The 22,051-nt window shown below is 40.6% G+C and overlaps 1 protein-coding gene across 1 annotated transcript; it reads right to left on the bottom strand.

Moving 5' to 3' along the window:
• Positions 1 to 20,370: 20,370 nt before the first annotated feature.
• On the bottom strand, positions 20,371 to 21,556 carry LOC113294293 (F-box/kelch-repeat protein At3g06240-like). Its single transcript, XM_026542690.1, has 2 exons — positions 20,513 to 21,556; positions 20,371 to 20,391 (listed from the first exon to the last, which is right to left on the bottom strand). The coding sequence occupies exons 1-2, from the start codon at positions 21,554 to 21,556 to the stop codon at positions 20,371 to 20,373; spliced, it is 1,065 nt and encodes a 354-aa protein (XP_026398475.1).
• Positions 21,557 to 22,051: the final 495 nt, after the last annotated feature.

Genomic DNA, 22,051 nt, shown 5'->3' with positions numbered 1-22,051 from the left:
GATACTACTTTTATCTTAGTTGTGTGATCTGATCTTGCATCTTCTATCGTACGAGTACAATCGATTGATTGGCTTGAGATCGTGAGAATTCTCCGATAGGGAAGATAAAGAAGTCACAAACATCTTCATCTCACTGTTTGTGATTCCTCGACAAACCTCCTGTGTAGTCAGGAAGGATTGTAGAGAGGTGATTGATTAATCTAGGATGTTCTTCGGTAATATAAGACCGCATTATCAATTGGTTCCTATTCACCTTGATTTTATATCTTAAGACGGAACAAAACCTAGGGTTTATCTGTGGGAGACAGATTTATTCTTTGATAGAATTTTCTGTGTGAGACAGATCTGTTTATTATCAAGTTTGTGATTTTGGGTTACAACAACTCTTGGTTGTGTGTGAGATCAGCTAAGGGAATCAAGTGCGTAGTATCCTGCTGGGATCAGAGGCGTAGGAGTACAATTGTACATTGGATAGGTGGGAGACTGATTGCGGTTCATTTATAGTCCAGTCTGAAGTTACCTTGGAGTAGGCTAGTGTCTGTAGCGCCTTAATACAATGTGTATTCAATGTGGACTAGGTTCCGGGGTTTTTCTACATTTGCGGTTTCCTCGTTAACAAAATTTCCGGCGTCTGTGTTATTTCTTTTCCGCATTATATTTTATATGATTGAAATAATGCAGGTTGTGCGTTCGTGATCATCAATTGGAAATCCAAACTTTGGTTGTTGATTGATGTCGATTGATCCTTGGACATTGGTCTTTGGTACCGTCCAAGTTATTCCTTGTATTTGATAAAGACTCGCTATTGTTTTTAGCTTGAGTAAAAATCAAATCAAGAGAGAGATATTAACTCCTTGAGATACTTTTATCTAGATTGAGTCTGACTGTCTAGTTGATTCTCTAGCAAAGTTTTTTGGAGTTAGTCCATACAGATTGCTAATCCAAATATTGGGTGGTGTTGTTAGACCCCCGCTTTTCACCTATCCATCCAAGGTTTACAAACAACGCATGGTAACTTTTGGCCCCAAACCCTAGTTTTGGCCACGCCAAACCGCGCCAAGACATACCATGCCACATGTGCCAATGGCATGCCAACCACCTCGTCGTGCCACGCCACACCGGCCTTCCCTATGTGGCTATCAAAAGAAGGCCTGCAACAATCAACGACCACTTTTTCATCTAAGGTGCAGATCTTAGCCGTCCAAGGTTCCCAGCTAACGCATGGCAACCTTTGGCCCTAGTTTGGTCGCGCCTAAACAAAGCCAAAACCCTAACTTTTGGCCGCACCTAAACTAGGCCATATTAAAGCCATACTGATCATGCTTTCATGCCACTGGCTACCAAACGAAGGGTTGCAATAATCAACGGCTACCTTTCCTCTTAAGATGCAAAATCTCGACCGTCGAAGGTCACCACCGAGCCGGCAAGTCTCCCAAGCTCAACTTTCCAGACAACAACAACGTGCTACATGTTTTCCATGAAAACACTCGAGACATCAATGCATGTCACAAACTGGGGGATGCTCATTGGGTATTGGTTTGGCGGTTTACAGCGTGCGGCGTGCACTACGCCCGTTATAAGAAAGTGTCATAAGGATGAGGCGGTTAGTAAATACAGGGAGTAAAGGTGAAACGCTTTATTTTATGGAACATCAATTCCAGGCGTTACCGGTTACCACCTCCTCCCATTTACTCACCCGTTTTCCATTTCTTAATGAGACCAGGGTACGTTTCACTTCGACTTGTATAAATTGGCATTGCCTATTTCCACCGAACAACAAGTTCAAGACAGGAGCATACAACACTCAGAAAACATTTGCTAGCTTTCCATTTGTTAGCCTCCCACTTTCTAATACAAGTCGTAGAAAACAACTACTCTTCCAGAATCAACTATTCTGGTCTCAACACTTTCTTCGCTTCCCTCCCCAAAACCAACCCTTCTTCTTCCCTTTGTCACCGAAGCAAGTATGGAACGACCATTTCTTGGTTTAGGCCGCATTTGTACAGATTGATCTATCGAATCTAAAGTACTCCCTTGCAGTACATTGTTTAGGGTTTAAATTCGTTTCTCACCCACACACCCGAAATTACCAAAATCAACAGAAACCATTTTCACCTTCAAACAATTGGCGACCACAGTGGGAGATCAATCTCTCGGTTCCAATACCAATTTCAGAATACGTTGCTCTAACTCAGGAAGATGGTCGGTTTTAGGGCTGAATCTTTGTCCTCAAGTTCCACTCAGGAGAACGTTAATGTTTCCTCCCCCAACGCAACGCTCAAAAATGCAATCGACGAAGGAATACCAAGGCTGATTGACTTGGCGCGGATTCAGGAGATCCACACCAAGAACATGGGTCTGATGAAAGATGCGATTAACATCATACTGGACTTCCTCATCAACTTAACGACAAAGTTGAACGATTCACTTGCCCCGGAAGCTCCAGGATTGGGGACTAACATCCCAAACGACCACTCCCAAGTCAACAACTTCACTACTAATCAGAAAGCAGTAGGCCAGGAAGCGGCCTCACTGGTGGAAAATTTATGTGAACTCTTACATCTTTCAAAATATCAACGGATGGAGACGTTCACCGCCATCAATCGAATAGCGCTAAACGCGTGCTTGATTCCTTCATGCTTGGAAACATCAAGAATGCCAGAGATGTCCATCAACAATATCACGTTTACCGACGGCGACATGATGCCGGAGGAAGGGCATAACCGGTCCCTACACGTCACGACCCGTATCAAGGACGTGGAATTCAAAAGGGCTCTTATCGATACGGGATCATCCTCCAACGTTGTTACCCTCAGGACGCTCAGAACGACCAGGGTACGACCGAACGAAGTCGTGCGACAATCCACTACAATGACCGATTTCGAAGGAAATCAAACCAACACGTATGGGTACGTCAACCTGAATCTATTTGTAGGACCCGTCCAGTCAAAAGTAAGGTTCGAGGTAATCGAAAAGGAGCCAGATTACCACATGATACTGGGAAGGCATGGAACCACGATAACAGAATCATTCCTTCGACGTATCACCAGTGCTTGAAAACCATGTTAAACGGAGAAGTCGTTCGCATCGCTGCATCATTATCTCCCTATGCGCTGATCTGTGGCATGGAGATTTTTGAGCCAAGAAAGGGCCTGCAGGCTGCAGCCAACAAGGCTCACCACACTCCACTGCCAAAGTGGACATCCATTGAAGAAATCGATGGTCTTGCACCGCTTCACGGAGAAACCCGGTCTCACATCACCCCTTCGTAAGAAAGACACGCCAACCTCCACCCGCCAAACTGGAGTTCGGCTTACACCCATACCAAGCGAGGACGAGCTTTTATCATGGGTCATGATGAAAAGGGGAAAACCGTATATCAGCGCCGCTGTTAGCAATTAACAGGAGAGATTACCACACAGTCTCTCCGCCCAATGAAACATAAACGTAATAACGAGCCGCAGGAGGAAGTACCTGATGCACCACGACAGCTATAAGACGGGACCAACTCTACCATGGACGAGCTTGAGGTTGTTAATGTCGGGAGTGAAGAATCTCCGCGACCCATCTCGATCAGCTCGACTCTATGCGCGGATGAACGCGTAAAGCTGGTAGACCTCTCAAGGAATATCAAGACGTATTCGCATGGACATACTAGGAAATGCCTGGCTTGGACGAGAAGCTGGTCACTCATCATTTACACGTGATACCCGGATCCAAACCGGTCAAGCAAACCCCGAGACAATTCCGGCACGATGTGGATGAACAAATTAAGGTATAGGTTCAAAAGCTACTAGCGGCTGGTTTCATCAAATCGATTCACCACCCTACTTGATTGGCCAACGTAGTTCCAGTAAAAAAGAAGAATGGCCAGATCAGGTGATGTGTCGATTTTAGAGATTGATCAAATGTTTCCCTAAAGATGACTTTCCGCTCCCCAACATTGACATGCTAGTAGACGCCACCAGTGGACATGGTATGTTCTCTTTCATGGATGGATACAACGGCTAAAACCAAATAAAGATGTAAGAACACGACGCAAATAAGACGGCTTTTCGAACTTCTCTTGGAAACTTTTACTACACTGTGATGCCCTTCGGTTTGAAAAACGCTGACGCCACATACCAACGCGCCATGACCTCCACTTTTCACGATATGATGCACAAGCAAGTCGAAGATTATGTAGATGACATAGTGGTCAAGACAAAAACTCGGGCAGACCATGCAGGAATTCTGCGGCAGGTGTTTGAAAGATGTTGCGAGTACAAACTGAAGATGAATCCATTAAAGTGTGCTTTTGGTGTCTCTTCGGGCAAGTTCTTAGGTTTCCAGGTGACTGCCGGGGGAATTAAAGTTGACCAAGTCAAAACACAAGCCATCCTCACGATGCCACCACCGCGAACCGTGAAAGAACTCCAGAGTTTCATGGGTAAAATAAACTACATTCTCTGCTTCATACCATGATTGACTCAACTTGTTGCTTCGTTTACCCCCTTACTGAAGAAAGGAGCAAGCTTCGTCTGGACCACACTACAACAGGAAGCGTTCCAAAAAGATTCATCAAACATTATCTTCCCCAGCCGTCATGAAATCTCCCACACAAGAAAGACCTCTACACTGTTTTTAAGTGACACTGATGTCGGAGCTCTCCTCGCCCAAGAAGATGACGAAGGGATTGAACATCCCATCTACTACTTAAGTCGAACTTTAAGAGATGCCGAACTCAGATATCTCATAGAAGAAAAGGCATGCTTAGGTTTGATCCACTCCATCCAGAAATTCAGGCATTACCTACTTTCCAATAAAGTGGTGCTGATATCTAAGTCCGATCCTGTGAAGTTTCTCCTCTCAAAACCGACCCTGATAGGAAGACCGGCCAAATGGCTCATCCAAATGTCAGAGTTCGACATAACATGCTCTTCCCCGAGAGGCATCAAAGGGCAAGTAGTTGCGGATTTGCTGGCGGCGTTTCCTGGAGAGAATACCATGACACTACACGAGGACCTCCCTGGAGACCTTCCGTAAATATCTTTCATCAAAGAAGAAACATGGCTACTATTCTTCGACGGCTCCGCTACTCCTAACAATGGTACTGGAGGAGCAGGTGTGGTTTTAGTATCCCCAGACGGTGAAGTATTCTCGCACTCCTTCAAGCTAAAATTCCCTGCACCAAAAATTCAGCAGAATATGAAGCCTTTCTCATCGGACTGTCCTTGGATAAACGAGCTGGATCCACACGTCTGGAAATAAGAGGGGATTCTAAATTACTTGTTAACCAGGTGAACGGAGTATACACACTGAAGGAAGTAACCTTAGCCCCATACAGAGCCGAGGCACAAAAACTGCTAAATTACTTCACCGACGCGACCATAACGCATATTGGGCGCAACGGCAAACAACACGCTGATTTCCTAGCCACACTAGCATCAAAACTGCAATTTGAGGGTTTTGAGGAAACCCTGACAGTGAAGAGACGAACCGTGGCTTTCACAACCCGAAGAAGATGAAGCCGGCGACTGGAGAACACCAATTATCCAAGAGCTTAGCAGCTCGCTTTTCCACGGAAAGGTCAGTCTCAAAACCTTACAAAATTTCTTCATGCTCCGAGGGGTGCTATATCATCGAAATCCAGACGGTTCTTTGTCAAGATGTCTTGGATAGGGAGAAGCACAACAACAACTCAATCGCGTCCATGATGAAATATGCGGGAAAACATTAGTGGTACCACTATATTGCCGTTTGCAATGCCTTGGATATTACTGGCCAGAAATGAAGGCTCAATCTCGGTTACTTCAAAGAACCTGTTCCAACTGTCAAGCGCCGCCGCATCAATTAAAAGTTTTCAATATTGGTCACGTTGGGGACTGGCAAGAGCCATACATCAGTTACCTTCGCGATGGCATACTACCCACCAATAAGAAAGACGCAGGCAAGATAAAACAAAGGTCTGAGATATTCGTATTCTACGAAGGAATCTTATATCGTAAAATCTTCTGATGAAGTTTGCTATGATGTTTGAACGAAGCAGAAATCCCAATCATGCTGAAAGAGATGCACGAGGGCGAACATCAAGGAAAACGAAAATTATTCCTTCAGATGCACGAGAAATACTACTGGCCAACCATGGAGGATGATGCAGCTTTTTTCTTCCATAGATGCAAAAAATGCCAAATTCATGGAAACCTTATCCATGTACCGTCGACTCCCCTGCATTCGATAAGAAGTCTGTGGCCCTTCCACAGTTGGGGACTCGACATCATTGGAAAAGATGAATCCGTCGTACTCAAAGCATCACGAGTACATAATAACAGCAACCGAATATTTCACCAAATGTGTTGAAGCCATACCTTTACGAGGGACGAATGGAACCACAATTGCGGCATTCATTAAGGAGTACGTTATCTGCCGATTTGGCGTGCCTAAACACATCATCACCGACAGCGGCACTCCTTTCGCAAACAAACAAGTACGGGAGTTACTCGAAGAATACGGAATTAAGCAAGTCTTCTCCACCGTGTACTACCCCCAAGGGAACGGACAGGCTGAAAGCACCAACAAAACTCTGATCTGAATCCTCAGTCGGACAGTGCATGATAATCCTCGGACATGGCATGAGAAATTGCCAATGTCACTCTGGGTGTACCGAACATCACCAAGAAGTTCCACCGACGCCTCTTCCTACTCCCTCGTTTACGGCGAAGACGTCGTCCTCCCAGCAGAGGTTAAAATCCCATCGGCTAGGATTGCCGAAGCAAGCGGAGTTCGATGGGATGAAGCTGAAGCATTGAGCGCCAGAGTCGCAGAATTGGACACTGTAGATTTCAGAAGATCCAAGGCGGAAGAACACGCATAAGCATACAGAAATATGGTTTCTAGAGCATATAAAAAAACCGTGAAGCCTCGGGTTTTTCAAGTGGGAGATTTGGTACTAAAACTGCCAAACACATTCAGCAAGACACGTCTGCACCAAAATTCTCCGCAAAGTGGGAAGGTCCTTATATAGTCACGAAAGCGTACAACAGTGGGTATTACAAGGTCATTAAAGAAGACGGAGGAAAACTGGAAGCAGTCATCAACGGAGAGTGGCTTAAGGCATACTACGCTTGACCGCCACCTCGCGCCCCGCCATATCACAAACACGGATAGCCAGGTATCTTTCCACTTTTCTTCCACATCTCAAATATCAAGTTTCTTTTCCTTTGTTTGATTGAAGCAAATCAATAAAATTATCTTATTCTTTCAAAAAAAAAACGATACAAAAAAAAAAAAAAGAGCAAAGCATGCTTAAAACCCAGAAAGAAACCAAACATCTCGCAACTACATAACTCAGAAAAGTCCATCCAACAGATTGTAATCCCTCGAAAGCATCATCTTTAACCGGCTTTGATACCTTTCAGTCCTACTCTTTAAGTTCCGGATTGACTCTTCCACCTTCTGTGACTCCATGGCCAGAGCTTTCTCTTCTTCTATAATAGCTTTCGTAGCAGGGACCACGCCAGCAAGAATACCGGCTCTGTCGACTTTCACAATATCAAGACGATGCCGCAACCATCTAATGTTGAACTTCAGAGATTCACAGGTAGACACCATGTTCTCCCACTTTTGAATAGTTGATTCCGCGACAGCACGGATAGACGACATACTCTCCATTTCGGCGACCATCGGCAAGAGACAATTCACTATAGAAACTAAAGCAGACGAACAATATTGCACCACACTCCTGGTGGCGATGTGGCCATATATCCTCCATATCTTTATGTAAATAGTCACGAATTCTTTCCGCACCAGAAACCCACCGACGTTCCGGTAGTTAGAGGAAAGACACCTCATGCGGGTTCAGAACGACAAACCTGCATTGGGATACTCATGACAATAAATTCCTAAGTCGACGTTCTCCAGATCTGCAGCGGTTGGTGGGATCGGGCTTGAAGGAAAAGGGGTAACCAAATCATCCTCATCAATGATGGTGACACACGCTCCGACGGGATATCTCTACACAGAAGAAAACTTTTGTCATTCATCGACAAACAATGAAACACCTGTTGATCAATAAAAATATACCGGTATAATCTTCTTGAATCGAGTGACCTGGATGGGGGAATTGTTGCAAGAGTCAGGCCTCACGCGTTTGACTGGAGAATCTAGCTAGCTCGAGGATGATTCACTTCTGATCGACATGATGAAGAAAGACGGACTCAACAAGAGGAAATCTTTGTTGTAAAACGGGAAAGACGATGCAACTTCACCGGCATAAATATTGTGGAAACCCTAAAGGAAGAAAGAGAAGCATATACTGAATAAACGGAACGTGATTGCATCACGACCGGGAAATTAGCCTCAAACGAAACCCCTCATCAAAACCCTAATGAAAGCCAAACGAGACAGGAAGGCGTGATACTTTGGCATTTGAATGAGGAAAGGACTTCCTATTTGAGTCAAGCAAGGAAAAGAGGCAATCGGGTCCGCAAAGACAAATCACCACCATGCCAAGACGTCCGCGCATGCCTTGCCTCGCCAAAACCGTGCCATGTCTTGGCCCCACCACGCCAAGCCGTCCGCGCATACTTTGCCTCACCAAACCGCGTCATGCCTTGCACAACCGTTCCACGCCATGACTTGTCGTGCCAACACCAGCAACTCACCAAGCCAGCGTCATGATGTTCCCTAACCCATCCAAGGTGATGGATGACCAGACTAAGCCGACAATATTCATCTCACCACTTCACGGTCTACACAACGAATAAAATCTACGCAAAGACGCCAAACACGAGGAGCATGGACTCTCCTTACCTCTTGAAAAAGGTTAGCCGGACCTTCCTGACCATCTTTTCACGACTTGTCGTTTCAATTTTTGTCCTCGCCTGTCACCATCTTATGCTTACCTCGCAACAATGCTCCTGTTCCGAGCTAAACAGGGGACTTAATGTTGATGGTGGTTTTTAGGTTAGGGTTAAAATCGTAAAACTGTACATCTGACATGACGTCACTATAACCATTAGCACATTTATTGAATCAATCATCATGCTTACGTAAGAATTACCGGGGTACCTTTTTTGTTACATGGGTCATGTTCCACGGCAGAACCCTTAACACTGACTGACATCATCTATGTCAAACCCTAATTCTCATGCTACCGCGCCAAGGCATGCCAACCATGCCAGCCGCACCACTGTGCCAATGGAAAACCATGCCAGCCACGTCTACCGCGCCAATACATGCTAACCATGCAAGCCGCACCATGCGCCAATGGCATTCCAAACCCTTGGCCCCACCATGCCAAGCCAACCGCACCTTTCCTTGTCCCCAACCATGCTAGCCGCACCATGCGCCAATGGCATTCCAAACCCTTGGCCCCACCATGCCAAGCCAACCGCACCTTGACTTGGCCTCAACCATCCTAGACGCACCATGCGCCAATGGCATGACAAACCCTTGGCCCCACCATGCCAAGCCAACCGCACCTTGCCTTGCCTTGGCCCCACCATGCCAAGACGCCCGTGCCAAACCCTTGGCCCCGATCTACAACTTCCATTGCAAGAACGAAAAAGAAGAAAGAAGAAGAGAGAATAAGAAGAGAAAATGAGTTTCAAAGAAGCCATTGCAATTTGAAAGAACCGATCTACAACTTCCGTAAGTTTTTTTACATAAAAGAGTGATCGAGAAATAGATTCTGTGGTGAGTTAGGGTTTTCTTTTGCAAGGGAGGCGGAAGATAAGGTTAGAGACGAAGATAAGAGAGGAAAATGAAGAAACTGTGAAAAATTTTCTTTTGATCTTCTATATACCTATCTTTAAACGGCCAAGATTTGATTTACATATGGTCATACGGATTAGGGATATCTTTGGACGGTGGAGATTTGATTTGAGACTGTCATACGGATCAAGGAAAGTGTGTTTTCTTTGTGTGTTTCTTTGTGCTTTCTCTATGTGCTTCCGGATTGAATTTCGACTAGTCACATAAGTCGTGAAGTAATTTTGACTATCCATACATGTCATGAAGTAGCTTTAGTTCACACTGGAAGACTCGGGTTCTCAGGATACACCATTGAAATCGATAAATATGAAGCTCTTTGTGTGTTTTTTTGTTCTTTTATTGTGATTTCGATTTTTGTTTTTGTGCTTTATTTTTTTGCTTTCGGTTTATTTTAACTAGGGTTAGCAAGATACATCATCAAAATTGATAAATATAAAGCTCAGTGTCGACTCGAACTTCAAATGTGGCATAATGGCATACAAACTATGAATCGGGAAGCTCCATGAGGGTTCTGACTTCAAGCTTAGCATAATACATCATCGAAATTGATAAATATGAATGTCAATGTCGATTCGAACTTCAAATTCGGTATAACGACAAACAAACTATGAATCATGAAGCTTCAGGAGGGTTCCAACTTCAAACTTGGCATGATACATCATCGAAATCGATAAATATGAATCTCAGAGTCGATTCGAACTCAAATATGGTATAACGACATAGAAACTATGAATCATGAAGCTCCGGGAGAGTTTTGACTTCAAACTTAGCATGATACATCATAGAAATTGATAAATATGAATCTCAATGTCGATTCGAACTTCAAATTAGGTATAAAGACAAATAAAGTATGAATCATGAAGCTCCAGGAGGGTTCTGACTTCAAACTTGGCATGATACATCATCGAAATCAATAATAAATATAAATCTCAGAGTCGATTTAAACTTAAAATATGGTATAACGACATAGAAACTATGAATCATGAAGTGATAGACACATTTATGTGTCTAATATGTCTCAATTGTATATATTGTTAGTGCTTGATTTGGTATTTATTTTGTTATTTTATGACTTTGTAGGAATTTTTAGAGAAATAATCCCTTGCGGTGAAATGGGCTCAAAAATGTGGCATTTGGACCTCCGTTGATAGTATACCGGAAGCGCCCCAGAAGTGGACCGGAAGTACCCCAGAAATACCCCGGAGGAACCTCGAAAAAGTGCGGAAAACATCCCAGAAAAATTACAAAAGGCACCCAAGTTTTGGTTATTTCCACCCCAAGAAGTCTATTTCAACCCCACTTGCTATTTGCACCCCTGAACTGGATAGGGGAAGGTCTTCAACAAAATTCAAATTCTTTTTTTTGGCGGGAATTTTTCTTATTCCCTGGCAGAATTTCGTTCTAGATTTTGATGGATCTGTTGGGAGATTAAAGAGCTGAAACTTAATGGGTATATGTGATATGAGTATAAGAAGATATTATGGTGGTTGGGATCGATCAACTTTGGCCAGAAAATCAATTCCGATCAAAACAGGAGAGAAGAATATCGGTTTCTTTTTTTGGAAAGAAAATCACGTAAAAGATGCTGCATGGTTGTGGAGTTAAGACCAGATACTTTCCTAGGTCGCGTATCAATCAGTTTCTGAAGATTTTCAAGGAAATTAACGTACACAGAGAAAGAAATAAGAAATTATTCTCAAAAATAATTTTCTTCACTGTGAAGATTTTTGAGGAGTTATGGCGAGATTAAATGAGGCTTAGGAGTATAAATAGGTTGCTATTATCACATAGAAGGGGGGTCGAGAGTTTGGGGTCGAGATGTGAGCTCAAGAGGCGTGAATCAAGAGTTTTCAGAACTCTGTTGCTGCTGCTCCTGCTGCTCGTGAAGAACAGGGAAACGGCGACGGTTTATTCATCCGTCGTAACAGTTTCTTCAACTGGTTGTAACAGTTTCTTAAACTGGATTGCATCATTTATCTTCATTGTAACAGTTTCTTCATCCTCGTTTGCAACATTTAACTTTAGATTTGTAACGATTATCTTCAGCATAACAGTTGAGACTTGAAACAGTCGGTCTGTAACGCATATGCGCTGTTGCAGATTTCCTGTTTCATTGTTTTCTCTTCTTGTAAATACCAATTGAGCTTAATAAAATATTTTGAGAGGTATTTCACCATGATGAGCTAAACCCAACATTGGGACAACGGAGGAGGCGATTTTCGTCATTCTGGTAAATTTAATTTATTCTTTTTATGACTTTTGCATTGATTTAAAATTGAAAAATGATTTTGATTAATTAGTTATCATTTTATTTGATGCGGCATGCTTGCTTAAGTGTTTGATGTCCCATGCTTACGATTTATAACTAATATTCTGAGAATCTATATTGGCAAAATAAGAGTTGGTACATTTTATGTTTTGAGCGATAATTGTTAAGGATAAATAAAATGTACCATATGCATGAGAATTGGCCAAGTCCTTAGTCCCAGTAACTCTCTACCAATTTTTCAATATTTGTATATATATTTATTTTCTAAAAAAATTATCCTTCACAAGTCCGAGAGTTTGAACCTCATTACTACAACCCCCACGAAAAATCTTTAATCATTTTGGCGCCGCCGACGCGGAATTTTGTTTAGGTAGAATTTTTTTTTTTTAGATTTATTTTTCTTTGTTCTTTTTTACGTTCTTTGGGTATTTGTCTATGTGATACAGGTTTTGAGGCTTGGATCGAAAAGAAAAAGAAGAAGAAGAAGTTGTCAAAGATTTTTGGCGATTTCATAAAGACTAGGAGCAAAGCTTAAAGCAAAAAGAACGGAAAGAAGACGAAGGACTTTTTTTTATTATTATTTTTTAGATATTTTTTTTATTATTTTTTTTCAGTAACTGTAATTAAAGTTTTTATTTTTGTAATCTTTTATTTTTGGACATTATTTTTTTTCCGGACATTGAACATTATTTTTAAAACCCTACGGAAGGGTTATAAATTAAAAAAATAAATAAATACAAACTGTTTGCAGGGAAGGACGACGATTACTATATCGTCTCGGCCCCTCGGGTTCGCACACTGACACCGGAGTCAGTGGCCCGAGTCGACTACAGCGGTTCTTCGCCCGTCTGGTACGGGAGGTAAACTTCTAAACACCCGCGAATCTCCTGCAAGCGGGTTTACTGTTTTCCTTAAGGTGACTATATGCTGAGGACTTGAATACGGCTGTTTTAAATTCCTAGTAAAGGGAAAGGCCTGGCCAATACAAGATAAGGGTTCGGATTTCATCACCGTTCTCTTCTTGCCCGCCTTAGGAAAACGAAACCAAACGCGATCCTAAGCCTAAAATTTTGACTAGAACGAGACCTATAGGGTAACGAGCTTAATAGGAAACTCGTTCGAAAAATATTGGTTGCTCTATAAGCACACTTCAAAATTCATGATGGTTTCTGTGAGTTGAATGCGTGACTGCGCCGCCTAATGCGGTGAGGCCTTGGGTATCAAAGCTCTACTAAGCTTCCCTCGCCTCTATTCAACTTACTTTGACTCGGATTGATTCCAGAGGGGTGTGCTCAAATTGCAACGAATTCCCTTTCGAAAGATAGAAGCTGGTCTAGAAACAATCTAAGTGGACCCATCATGCTTTTTGTTTTCTAGATTTTATAGGTTTGATTTGGTCGAGTCGGCCTTGTTTGTGATTGTGTAGAATTCCTTTGTAGTTTGTATTTCCTCGGTGATGAATCCTTTTCAGGAGACGCCACCTGAGATGACGTTACGAGAATATATGTGTAGAAATTATCGTTATCAAGAGGCGTCTTCGACAATGACTCTTGGTGAATATATGCAAGGGAAACGACATTGGGATATTCCAACGGTTAGAGATGAATCACCTCTAACGATCTACGAGAAGTATTATAAAAATAAACTGCTTAGTTTGGAACAAAGATTGAGAATTATTGAATGTCAAAATTATATTATGATGATGAAGATAGTGCTGATGAAAAATTGGAAATGTGTGGGAATAGTCATCAGGAATTTGTTACCCCAGTTGAGCCTTATAATGATTATATTATTTCTGGTTCAGATCCTAATAATTTTAAAAATTATTCACCTACTCAAAAGGACGAGGATTTGACTAGAGATACCCCCGTTTCAGACGATGTAGTATGTCCTGTTTACGAAGCCAAGAAAGGTTTAGAGGAACCGGTTTATCCTGAGAATACTATTTTAGAGTCGTACGATTTAGAAACAATAGTCTTAGATGAACTCGTAGAGGTGAGTGAGGATACACCGCAAGATTACAACTTAGAAGAATCAATTGTCCGTTTTCAAGAATCTGATGACTTAGAAATTAGGGAAGTTGTGACTAGTCTATCTAGAGACACTGAAAACTCTAAGTTTGGGGGTGAATATCATTCTCCATGTTCTTTAACTCTTGGTAAGGTTCCTCACTTGGGACTTGACATCAATGCCTCAACCATCTTACAAGATTATCTTCATACTCGTTTTACAGAATCTAATGATATCCAACAAGAGTCTCAACTGTTAGAAACCCATCCTATGGTTGATGTGGTTAACCCATGCAATATTACCAAGATTGATTTTGTTTTCCCACCAAATAGTTTTCTTCCAAATGTGGGAACATATAGATTTCAAATGTGTCGAATATTAAGTTGTGAGACTAAACCTAAATGCCTTAGGAAATTAGAATCGACACATTTGCTTAAGAATGACCACTACTCTCACTGTGGTCAATTATGTAAGTCAAACCTGATTGACTTAGAGGATCCTCAGTTATTTAGGTTATTACTATTTTGTGATTCTAAGTTCTTATTTGAGTTTTTCCAGACTCTAGGACCTAATAATTTGGATCCAACCTATGAGGAAATGCATCCGAGGAAAATATTTTATTTAGACTCTTTCATAGAACCTGAACCTGATCCACAATTAGACATAAATATCTTAATCAGGAAACTAGGTAAGGGCATGCTAGTCTTGTTCATTTTCTTGGTTTACTGCAATTTTCTTTGGTCAGCTCTATTTGGTTTTGAAAACCCACAGTTATTTCGACTGTTACTTTATGGTTCGAGTTGACCAATCCTTTTCTAAGTCTGGCTGAAGACTTTAAACTTAGCACTTCTTGGGAGGTAACCCAATCTCATGCAACACGGTAATATCCTTCCTTAACCCTTTTCTTCAGTAACCGTTTCTCCTTGTTCATGCTTTTAGTTTCATCTTTAGAACATTGAGGACAATGTTAGATTTAAGTTTGGGGGTATGGGAGAAACTTTTTAGTTGCATTAAACTCCAGAGCCTAGAAATTTATACTTATTGAGGTAGACATTAACCAATCTAAGTGGATGGAAACATCTTGGTTGTAGGAGTTGAGGAACCAATCTGATTAGATGGAAACATCTAAAGAGTCTATTCATAAAAGCACAGAGCTCATGTGTTAGAAATAACATGATAGTTTCACCATATCTCGTTGAGTCCTTTTCACTTCTATTTTATTTTATTTTGTTTTTAAACCATGTTTCTCTAAGTGATAGGTGGGGCCCACGATTCAAGTTGTTACCAATGCTAGGATGAATTAGAGTGACTGAGTTATCAAAAAAAAAATAGAAAAAATAAAAACAAACAAAAAAAAAAAAAAATTGAGACCAGACCATTCGACCAAAAGGAAAATTCAATAAAGTCGACCACTGGTTCCCTTGTATATGTCAGTTGTGTCGACCTAGAGTTATGTTATCGACCACTGGTACCCTTGTATATGCCAGTGTGTTGATATTAGTCAGACTAATATCTCAATCCATTAGGATAGGTTCATTTTGGCGGAGGCCTTCAGACAGATATGGGAAACGCCGTTCACTTAGTAAACATCAAAACCATCTATGTTTTTCTATATCCATCTCTTAATCTTTCCATGTGATTAGTTTGACTCCGAATATGATGTCCATAGTGCAACTATATGAGTAGATCTCTGTCACTTATATATGAATTTTAGTATGCTTGAGTGCAAACTCGTGTACAACAATTGGAATTTCGCATCAGGGTACTTCCTCCTGTAGTCAATAAGTATGCCAATCAAGGAGATTCTTTAGTGCCTTCCAAGGTTCTGCGTAAATATCTAGGGTATGGAGTAAAGGTTTTGTGGGTACACCTCTAGTAAACCCTCCGGAGACAACACTCCGCCACTAGGGCCACCTAGGGGTTCAAATGTTTTTCCTTTCTAGAATAAATTTGCTCGGGACTAGCAAATAATAAGTTTGGGGGTATTTGATAGACACATTTATGTGTCTAATATGTTTCAATTGTATGTATTGTTAGTGCTCGATTTGGTATTTATTTTGTTATTTTATGACTTTGTAGGAATTTTTAGAGAAATAATCCCTTGCGGGGAAATGGGCTCAAAAATGTGGCATTTGGACCTCCGTTGATAGTATACCGGAAGCGCCCCAGAAGTGGACCGGAAGTACCCCAGAAATACCCCGGAGGAACCACGAAAAAGTGCGGAAAACATCCCAGAAAAATTACAAAAGGCACCCAAGTTTTGGTTATTTCCACCCCAAGAAGTCTATTTCAACCCCACTTGCTATTTGCACCCCTGAACTGGATAGGGGAAGGTCTTCAACAAAATTCAAATTCTTTTTTTGGCGGGAAATTTTCTTATTCCCTGGCAGAATTTCGTTCGAGATTTTGATGGATCTGTTGGGAGATTAAAGAGCTGAAACTTAATGGGTATATATGATATGAGTATAAGAAGATATTATGGTGGCTGGGATCGATCAACTTTGGCCAGAAAATCAATTCCCGATCAAAACAGGAGATAAGAATATCGGTTTCTTTTTTTGGAAAGAAAATTACGTAAAAGATGCTGCATGGTTGTGGAGTTAAGACCAGATACTTTCCTAGGTCGCGTATTAATCAGTTTCTGAAGATTTTCAAGGAAACTAACGTACACAGAGAAAGAAATAAGAAATTATTCTCAAAAATAATTTTCTTCACTGTGAAGATTTTTGAGGAGTTATGGCAAGATTAAATGAGGCTTAGGAGTATAAATAGGTCGCTATTATTACATAGAAGGGGGGTCGAGAGGAGAGCTCATAAGGCGTGAATCAAGAGTTTTCAGAACTCTGTTGCTGCTGCTCCTGCTGCTCGTGAAGAACAGGGAAACGGCAACGGTTTATTCATCCGTCGTAACAGTTTCTTCAACTAGTTGTAACAGTTTCTTAAACTGGATTGCAACATTTATGTTCATTGTAACAGTTTCTTCATCCTCGTTTGCAACATCTATCTTTAGATTTGTAACGATTATCTTCAGCATAACAGTTGAGACTTGAAACAGTCGGTCTGTAAAACATATGCGCTGTTGCAGATTTCCTGTTTCATTGTTTTCTCTTCTTGTAAATACCAGTTGAGCTTAATAAAATATTTTGAGAGGTATTTCACCATGATGAGGTAAACCCAACATTGGGACAACGGAGGAGGCGATTTTCGTCATTCTGGTAAATTTAATTTATTCTTTTTATGACTTTTGCATTGATTTAAAATTGAAAAATGATTTTGATTAATTAGTTATCATTTTATTTGATGTGACATGCTTGCTTAAATGTTTGATCTCCCATGCTTACGATTTATAACTAATATTCTGAGAATCTATATTGGCAAAATAAGAGTCCGTACATTTTATGTTTTGAGCGATAATTGTTAAGAATAAATAAAATGTACCATATGCATGAGAATTAGCCAAGTCCTTAGTCCCAGTAACTCTCTACCAATTTGTCAATATTTGTATATATATTTATTTTCTAAAAAAATTATCCTTCACAAGTCCGAGAGTTTGAACCTCATTACTACAACCCCCACGAAAAATCTTTAATCATGAAGCTCCGGGAGAGTTCTGACTTTAAACATAGCATGATATATCATCGAAATCGATAAATATGAAGCTTAGAGTCGATTTGAACTTCAATTATGGTATAACGACAGAGAAACTATGAATCATGAAGTTCCGGGAGAGTTATGACTTCTAACGTAGCATGATATATCATCGAAATTGATAAATATGAAGCTCAAAGTCGATTCGAACTTCAAATATGGTATAACGGCATAGAAACTATGAACCAAGAAGCTCTGGGAGGGTTCTGACTTCAGACTTAGCATGATACATCATCGAAATCGATAAATATAAAGCTCGGTATCGATTTGAACTTCAAATATGGTATAACGACATAAAAACTATGAACCAAGAAGCTCTGGGAGGGTTATGACTTCAAACTTGGCATGATACATCATCGAAATCGATAATTATGAAGCTCAGTGTCGATTCGAACTTCAAATGTGGCATAATGGCATACAAACAATGAATCAGGAAGCTACAGGAGGGTTTTGACTTCAAACTTAGCATGATACATCATCGAAATCGATAAATATGAATCTCAATGTCGATTCGAACTTCAAATTCGGTATAACGACAAACAAACTATGAATCATGAAGCTTCAGGAGGGTTCTAACTTCAAACTTGGCATGATTCATCATCGAAATCGATAAATATGAATCTCAGAGTCGATTCGAACTTCAAATATGGTATAACGACATAGAAACTATGAATCATGAAGATCTGGGAGAGTTCTGACTTCAAACTTAGCATGATACATCATCGAATCGATAAATTTGAAGCTCAATGTCGGTTTGAAGTTCCTAAGAACGATGAATTCACTCATCTACAGCTAAGATTCCATCGGAATATTCTCCGAAACCTTAAACACACCACAAATTTGTTAACTTCGACATTGAACCTGGCTACGAGCTCAAAACCTGGCCGCGAGTAGACTACAATAAGTCGGAAACTGCGTAAGAACGATGAATCCACCCATCTACAAGTAAGATTTCATCGGAATATTCTCCGAAACCTTAAACACACCACAAATTAGACACTGAACCAGGCTCTGAGCTCGATAGTTGGTCGCGAGTGGACTATTATAAGTCGAAAACTTTATAAGAACGATGAATTCACCAATCTACAGATAAGATTCCATCAGAATATTCCCGAAAACCTAAAATACACCATAAATTCGTCAACTTCGATACTGGACCTGGATCCGAGATTGAAACCTGGCTGCGAATGGAGTATTATAAGTTGGGAACTTCGTAAGAACGATGCATTCACCCATCTACAGGTAAGATTCTATCTGGATATTTCCCGAGACCTTATACACACCACAAATTCAACACTGAACCAGGCTCCGACCTCGAAAGATGGCCGCAAGTGGACTATTATAAGTCGGAAACTTCATAAGAACGATGAATTCACACATCTACGGATAAGATTCCATTAGAATATTCCCCCAAACCTAAAACACACTCAAATTCGTCAACTTCGAGATATTCTACGAAACATTAAAAGAAATCATATTTCTGCATATTGTATGCGTACCCGGATCCAAGATCGAAACCTGGCCGTCGAATCCCCCAAACCTCATTTTTTCCCACATTCTATATTTTAACTTCAACAACACTTATAAGTGTTGTTATACGTTTCTATTAAAAAAAAAAAAACTAAACTTGTGAACTGTAAGGATGGTTGATGAGCTAGACATCCATGCATTAGGTTCATGTTCGAATCTCCCCTCTAACGTATTTTTCATTATCATATTTTTGTGTTCTTCAACAACACTTGTGAGAATTGTGATAGGCTAAGTCACTACACTTATGAAACAAAGTTGTTATACCTAAATGTCGTCACAACAGTTTTGCTAAAGGAGTTGTCGTTTATTTTCTTAGCGCAACTCCTTGTTCCTAAGGGTTGGTAGTGATGATATACAACAACTCTTCCTGTGAGACCAGTTGTAAAACATAGGACTTTCTACGATGTATAGCGAAGTGTTGTAAATCTCCAGTTGTAGATGTATATTTTTCCCGTAGTGTACCAAGATAGCATATGCAGGCTAGAACAAAACATATATAAGGACTAAAAAAATAACTTCTACCTCATGAGTTACGCTTCAGCATATTGTATTGTTTTCCTCTTCTTCTCCTCTGGTTTCTCTATTTTTTCTTCTACCCCTACATAAGTATTAGAATTGGGTGAAACTAAGCTTTCAAAATAAAGCTCTTCTTTGAAGCATGTAAACCTAGAAATGTTTAGCTCTCTATATTAAAGTCTGCGGGCATCCAACTCAAAACCAATTGACAACAAGTGGAGTAGCTCCACACTTGGATGGACCGCTGTATGGTTGTCCTGCCTTCTTGGGTCTTACTGGGTCTCATGTCTCATACAGGGCTTCGCTGTGATACGGGCATCCAACTCACAACCAATTGGCAATGAGTGGAGAGGCCCTAATAGATTATAAACTGCAGGATCTTAAATAACCCAACCATGTGGGACTAATAATCTCAACACACCCCCTCACGTATAGCCTCGGAGGGTCTTACAAACACGTGGACAATTAAATCGGGTGACGCGGAATAAAGGTGCAGTCAACTGACTCGACACAAATAGCCTGCTCTGATACCATATTAAAGTCTACGAGCATCCAACTCAAAACCAATTGGCAACAAGTGGAGTAGCTCCACACTTGGATGGACCGCTGTATGGTTTCCCTGCCTTCTTGGGTCTTACTGGGTCTCACATCTCATAAAGTCTTGGCTGTGATACGGGCATCCAACTCATAACCAATTGGCAATGAGTGGAGAGGCCCTAATAGATTATAAACTGCAGGATCTTAAATAACCCAACCATGTGGGACTAATAATCTCAACACTCTAACACTTCCATATTTAGGGTCATATAAAAGTAGACCAGCTTGATCACCCCGAAATAGATCCTCACCACTCTTAAAAGACCACAAAAGCCTAAGAGAAGTGTCATCAACAATTCTTTTATTCTTCACGATATAACGATTAGTCCAAGATTTCCAAACTCCGTAATTCTGCATTACCCATATTTTAACATGATCATCAAGGTCTGAGGTTGAGAGTAATCGAAGGCACCCTTCCAACACCCCCAAATTAAAAAATAAGTCAAACTCTGAAACTTCTGCTGGTAAATCCATTTCTTTGAATATCTCGTTGCTGATATCTAGATAGACTAGAGCAGAAGAAGAGTTATGCGGGCTTCTTCCCAACCAATGAAGCTTTCTGTTGAGAAGTATTCCAGATTCGTGGCCCACAAGAAACTCATTACGAGTTACGTTCTCAATGCTTCTCCATGAATTTAAACCTAACAAATAGACTTCGGATACACTATCTGAACAAACAAATAACTTGTAGTCATTAATCCTATCATCATAACCAGGTGCAACCATAACCAATTTAACATCATCATCATGAATATTTGATTTTGGTAATACTTTATAATACTCTCTCGTGGCAGGATTCCAAAGACAAAATAACTGCTTTTTCCAGAACCATAGGCAAACCAGACCATTACAACAACCCATAACTTCAACTGTATAACTTAGTGATTTCAATGGGCAATCCAATTCCAGCGCATAATCATGAAAGAATTTATCCGGCGACAGTAATGACTCTAGTGAATCATGACGTATGGAGTAAAATACGTTACGACAACTAGGCAAACACTTCTCGGAGTAGTATTCGTTACGGAAAGTAGGCGTGTAATTCTCGGAAACTTGAAGCATGAGATTAGGGTTGTTTCTTTTGATTGTAAGATTAAGTTGCTTCTTAACAAAATCAAGGTTAGAAATTATGTAAATCCATGTCTTGCATACATACTTGCAAGCTAATAGTGATTGCACTTCTGGTACCTTTAAAAAGATTTCAAAGTAAATCTCCTCCGGAATGCTTGACATTGTTTCTCCTTCGTATGAACTTCAAGAAAAGGATTTATTAATCATGCTAATCCACCCTTAAATACTCGTTAAACCCTAAACTTTGATACTGCTCAAATTTCATGCGCAAATCTCACCATTGATCCATGTAATCAATGGCTCAAATTCCATTAGCAATTATATTTTTTTTCTTTAATGGAAAGAGGGGCTTTAAAAACCCCTAGAATTATTTATTAAATTACCTCGTTCAAATTGAGGTTTGGATTATTACTTAGCAGAAGTGGTAGATAAACATACCCTTCCATTTTATCATAATCATAATACACTGCACACTGATACAAACAATATACAATGTCAATTCCTTGATTTATATGAAACCAAATAAAATGGAAAAGACTAATCTGAATACTAGTATTTTGATTATTCTTCAACCATTCAGAGGCTTCTTCTTCAGTGAGATGAAATCCGTAAAAGCAGTTTCCGCTAATCATTGTAATCACGATCCGTTCCAATAGC

The sequence above is a fragment of the Papaver somniferum genome, chromosome 7 (assembly GCF_003573695.1).
Source record: "Papaver somniferum cultivar HN1 chromosome 7, ASM357369v1, whole genome shotgun sequence".
Lineage (NCBI taxonomy): Eukaryota > Viridiplantae > Streptophyta > Magnoliopsida > Ranunculales > Papaveraceae > Papaver > Papaver somniferum.
Note: the sequence above shows the minus strand (reverse complement) of the source record. Positions and strands in the feature narration are given on the sequence as shown.